Consider the following 4,330-nt stretch of genomic DNA (forward strand, 5'->3'; position numbering starts at 1 on the left):
GAAGTAACTTGTTGCCCATTAAAATGGTGACTCCAGCTGAGCGGGAGATAGGAGGCGGAATACGGGTAAACTATCTCCATATTCGCTGCAGCCTCATGCACCTGCTTGAGCTCCTTCGATTTGAGAGAAAACATGAATATGCCAAGCATAGTCCACAGAAAGAGCACGTCACCGTCCTCCACAACTCCGATAATCTTGACAGGTGGCATCAAAGAGAAACGAGAGTCTGTCCTAGGCAACGGTGCCGTGGATAGACCAGGAAGAACCCCGACCATGTCGATCTTGTTGCGCAACACCCAAGTACCGTTGGTGTCGTCTCCTGTCCATAGTTGGAGGGTGAAGCCCAGCACGACGGCGAGCCCGAGGATATCGCCGTCCACCCTGAGGAGGCGCGCGTGGCTGCCCTTTGGACGCAGAAACTCGGTTAGGATTTGTTGGTCCGTGTCGCATGCGAGAAGGACGTTACCATGGAGCTGCTGATACATGGTGTTGCCAAGAACGGCGCAGGGCTCGGAGCGGAGTCCACTGGGCTTTGGCAGCGGATACCACGTGTCAATGGTGCTCCATTGGCCGGTGAGCGAGGAGAAGACACACGCGGTTTTGTAGCCTAGCAGACAGAACACGACGGCCACTCGGAAGGGGCTTGCATGACAGACTAACTCGGGGCCCTCGCCGTGGTCGTCGCAAAGGCAGAGCAGCCCGGCATTGTTACGACGGTTGCTACCGGCGTCGCTCGGCAAGAAGTGGTCTATCGCCGGAATAACGTGGTGCTCGCCGGTCATGGGGTGCCACAAGAGGAATCGGGGGCACCAGCCACCGTCGCTGAGGAGGACGCGGCCGTGGCGGCAGTCGACGAACTTCCATCCCCGTCTGTAGCTTGACGGCAGGGAGAGGCTCGCAGGGTCGTCGGCGCCGGAGATGTGCACGAACCTGCGACGGACGCCGCTAGCAGCATTGTGGAAGAAGCCCAAGGCCGTGGCAGATGGTTTTCCGTGGAGCGCGCGGTACAGGCGGAGGAATCCCGGATCGCGCAAGATGCGACGCCACTCCCGGCAGACGGCGGAGGCGCGGATGAGGATCTGGGGATGCGGCGGGAGGTACTTGAGGATCTCGAGGTGCAGTTCGTCAGGCAGACTCATGGCGGCGCTGGCTAGGGCAGCTAATTCTTATGGGCGCGCATGAATTTACGATCCCGGTATGATCGATCGTGTGGTGGCGAGCCCCGTTCGTTCTTATTTGTACTTCCTCCGACTGTTACATCGCACTCTTAGCAAATTAATGGCCGAGGCAAACACATGATTAATTAGCCCATGTCTAGTCAAACGAACGAAAGCCCAGTCCACTAGACCATGCAGCTATCACGGTCTTGTTTTCCTGGAATCCTGGATCACAAGTCTCTCCATCGCACATACTGTTTCACTCGATGGGAATTAGTTAGAGCATCTCCACCCACATCACCCTAAAAGCCACCCTCAAAGGTATTTAGGGTGCGTTGAACATTTTTTTTCGTTTCTAGCCCCGCGCTCCAAAGGCTCTTTCCGTCCGGTGCGGTTTAATATGGTGTCCGACGCCGGTCCCAAGCCCGTCCCCGGTCAACAGGGGATGCTCCGGGCACGCCGAACACAACGAAAAGCGACGCGAGGAGTGGCGGGCCCGACGCGTCAGCGACACGGACGTCTAAAACTCAGTCGCCTACCTTTGGTCAAGCGACGTTAATGATGCACAGCTTTCCCAGGTGACACAGTGACGCGTCTCGTCGTGCATGGCCACGTGGCCATCCGCGCCGGCGTTTATTGCGGCCAACGCCCCGCTGCCGCCTCGCCTGCCGCCGCCGTACAATAAAGGGCGCCCCTCCTTCCTTCCCCATTCCAATCTCACCGCACCACCTTCCTCTCGCCGCACCTCCTTCCTCGGCGGCAATGTCGTCCTCCCGCAAGAACGTCCTCGCGGCGAACAGTTTCGGCCGCGCCAGCCACACGGTGGTGGAGGCGTGGGCATTGTACCGCCCGCGGTACCCTGTCCCGCCGGACATGCGCCTGCCAAGCAGCGGCGGGTGGATGATGGCCGTCAACGGGGTCGGTGTCCCGCAGCTGAACCGAACGCTGGAGGGACGCGATCAGGACCCAGCGTGCTCGCCTAAGCGCTGAGGAGCGTGCCGGCCGATCCCACCTAGGCCCCCACCGGTAACTGCAGGACGTGCAGTTCATCTATGACCGATCGAGCTACTAAGAGCATCTCCAGCCGCGTCTCCCAAAGCGACCTCCAGCCGCCTCTCTCCGCTTTGCTACATATGCCACCACGCCAGGAGATTACATTTCTATATATGCATATCCTCCAGAGCTGCAGCACCACAAGAGTGCAATCTGGGATACTATATGGCTATAACTAAAGTATGGAGTGTGTATTAATATTGCAATTCAATCCATGCATGCCACTAGTTAGTTTTCTTGTTGGTGCTAAACTGGTATCCCCAGTATTTGTTCGTTGCTTTTTATATAAAAGCAGGGCCTTGTGCATTTTCTTCAAAAAATTAATATAAAGTTATAGACTATGGAGTTATTAAAAGACAAAAGCAAGCGGTGCAATGAGGAGGAATGGAAGTAAAATTCAAATATTATTATTAAGAATGAACAGAAAGACACCCCCTTGAAAAGATTAAGGGAACGACACCAAATGATTTGTCACATTGAACTTCAATATTGAATTATTGATGCTATATGTTCTGTCAAGAAAGTTCATGCATGTATGTTGTTCCGTAATTGTCATCTTCCTCCCCCGCCTATGGTCAAATCATGGCTGTGGCTATGGACATATAATAGGGGTTTAACTAAGTGCATGTTCATCCAGATTAGGCGCAGTGCGCATTACCTCGGGAGATAGAGTCTATATTTACTGTTAATTCTGCTTTTGCACCCTAGCTAATACACATGTTTCCACATACACAACAGCACTACATCTACAAGCAACCCTGCCTGATAAGTTCACGGAACACATTTGTGGTTTTACTCTGATCTGAGACACCCACCAGGAAGCAAGAACCTGAACTTGTCTGCATTCTTAATCAAATAGGACGGCAGATGAACGGCAGAGGCTGAGCTGGGTATGGGTCCCATCTTCTTGAAGAGATCTCTGAAGGTGTACTCTTCAGGGAGCATGTCAAACAGGTCGTCCCCGCTGCATATGACCCTCTGGATCCTGGCCGGGTCGAGGAAGCTCTCCCGCCTCACCCTGTCCGCGTGACTGTACGCCTTCATCTTGAATGCAAACTCCCTGATCTCCCTGAAGCAGAAGCTGCAGTGCCACCCGGCGTCGGCCAGAATCAGGTCGCTCTGACGGGAGTGGCGGTACCCCGTTCGCTCGTTGAAGAGATGTGCCGTCGCCCTCCAGCTGCTGTGGTCCACGGGGAACTCGAAGGAGTACATGTAGTTCTCCAGCTCGAGGTGCATCACCGGCGGCACCCCGTCGCACCACCGCAGCAGCTGCACCGTCTCCGGGCTCGGGATCTCGTCGGCGTCCGCCATGATGAGGACGTCCCCCGCGGCGATGCCCGACCTTCGTAGCAGGGCGTTGAGCGCGCGGCGGTGGCTGGCCTCCACGTCGAAGGGCTGTCGGCGATGATCGGGGTCCAGCCTACCGATCGGGAGCCTGTCGTAGAGGATCTTTGAACGCGCAAATGCGAACCGGTTGAGGTTTTGGGAGAAGGAGAGCGGCTTGGGGATGCCGGTGAAGGTGGCGTTGGCCTCCAGGATGACGAACTTGTGGACGTACGGGAAGAGCTCGCGGTAGCGGATCTCCAGGATGTCGAGCTCATTGTTGAAGAGGACGGCGTCGAAGACGCGGCGAGGGGAGGATAGGACGCGCCAGCCGTGGAGCTTGCACAGCTCGGCCATGGAGGTGTTGGGGGCATAGTAGTGTGGGATACGGGTGAAAGGTTTAGGCGGTGTGTCCCACAGTGGCCGTAAGAAGTAGGTGATGCTTTGGTGGTACTGGGCGACAGCAATGACACATACCGAAATAAGTAGAGCAATGGGTAGCATCAGCTTGAGAGATAGAAACTTTCCTATGGCCGCTGGCCGATTATGGGAGTTTCCCGACTTGTGTAGTGGAGGTCTCATTGTACGTGTCTATGATGAGATACACAGATACAAATAGATATGTATTTCGGGACCACACGACGAATCACTCTTCCCCCTCCTGTCAAATGTCGCAAAAATCTGATGTAACCTGCATACCGCAAAAAAAGAGCAAATGATCGAATGAGCAAACAAAACTGATACAGCAACCACTCAAATGCAACATTACCTAATGGGACACTTACTAATATTACGTG

The 4,330-nt window shown here is 54.9% G+C and overlaps 1 protein-coding gene across 1 annotated transcript; it reads right to left on the minus strand.

Moving 5' to 3' along the window:
* Positions 1-3,002: 3,002 nt before the first annotated feature.
* Positions 3,003-4,115, minus strand: LOC124656111 (beta-1,4-mannosyl-glycoprotein 4-beta-N-acetylglucosaminyltransferase-like). Its single transcript, XM_047194915.1, has one exon. It carries the CDS (start codon positions 4,113-4,115, stop codon positions 3,003-3,005), a length of 1,113 nt encoding a protein of 370 aa, XP_047050871.1.
* Positions 4,116-4,330: the final 215 nt, after the last annotated feature.

Source organism: Lolium rigidum, chromosome 5, assembly GCF_022539505.1.
Source record: "Lolium rigidum isolate FL_2022 chromosome 5, APGP_CSIRO_Lrig_0.1, whole genome shotgun sequence".
NCBI lineage: Eukaryota > Viridiplantae > Streptophyta > Magnoliopsida > Poales > Poaceae > Lolium > Lolium rigidum.